Raw genomic sequence first — 699 nt, 5'->3', positions numbered from 1 at the left:
CCCCGAGCAGCCACACCTCGAGCGTTCCCGCACTGCTGGGGATCAGCCTCCCGCCTGCCCCCGACCCTCCTGTCACCCGCCCGGGACCCTCCCAGCAGCCGTGGTGGCACCCTCCCATCATTTGACCTCGGATCCACCCATCCCGGTATCCTCCCATCGCCCATCCCAGTATCCTCTCATCACCTATCCCAGTAACCTCCCATGACCTGTCCCAGTGCCCTCCCATCGCTTATCCCAGTACGTGCACTTTCACCCCATGGCCTCTCTGATGGGAAGCACAAGCCGTATGTTGGGAACAGGGAAAGATGCTCCGGGGTTCCATCCCCACCCCCTTCCCACACTCCCGGGAAAGGAGAGCATTTCCCTGGGCACCGTGTTGGATTCACTCACCAGGACATCGTCGGGACACAGGGTCACGGTGCTCTCTGGCTCCTCGGTGACAGAAGGGACAGAGCCAGAATTCAGGGCTTCCAGCATGGCCATCTCAGGGCCAGAATGGCCACCAGGGCCCAGCCCATTGTGGTCCCCGAGGGAGGGCGAGCCCGTGCCCCCGTTGCTGTCAGGCAGCTCGAGCAGGGCGGCGCTGGGGGACACGAAGCGGCTGTAGAGCACACTGTTGTCCAGGCGGGAGTAGGGCTTGCCCTCATCAGCTCCGGCTGCCCGCTGCTCCAAAAAGTGGGAGAGCAGTGCCATGCCCTT

General features: G+C 63.8%; 1 protein-coding gene across 1 annotated transcript in view; it reads right to left on the bottom strand.

Moving 5' to 3' along the window:
- The window catches only part of LOC103616901 (absent in melanoma 1-like protein), a 7,025-nt gene that overhangs the window by 5,950 nt on the left and 376 nt on the right, over positions 1–699 (bottom strand). Inside the window, exon 2 of the mRNA XM_017736092.1 lies at positions 391–663. Within this exon, the coding sequence (XP_017591581.1) occupies positions 391–663 (273 nt within the window). The remainder of the gene's footprint in view (positions 1–390; positions 664–699) is intronic.

The sequence above is a fragment of the Corvus brachyrhynchos genome, unplaced genomic scaffold (assembly GCF_000691975.1).
Source record: "Corvus brachyrhynchos isolate BGI_N302 unplaced genomic scaffold, ASM69197v1 scaffold65, whole genome shotgun sequence".
Taxonomy (NCBI): domain Eukaryota; kingdom Metazoa; phylum Chordata; class Aves; order Passeriformes; family Corvidae; genus Corvus; species Corvus brachyrhynchos.
This window is presented reverse-complemented; position numbering and strand designations above follow the sequence as displayed.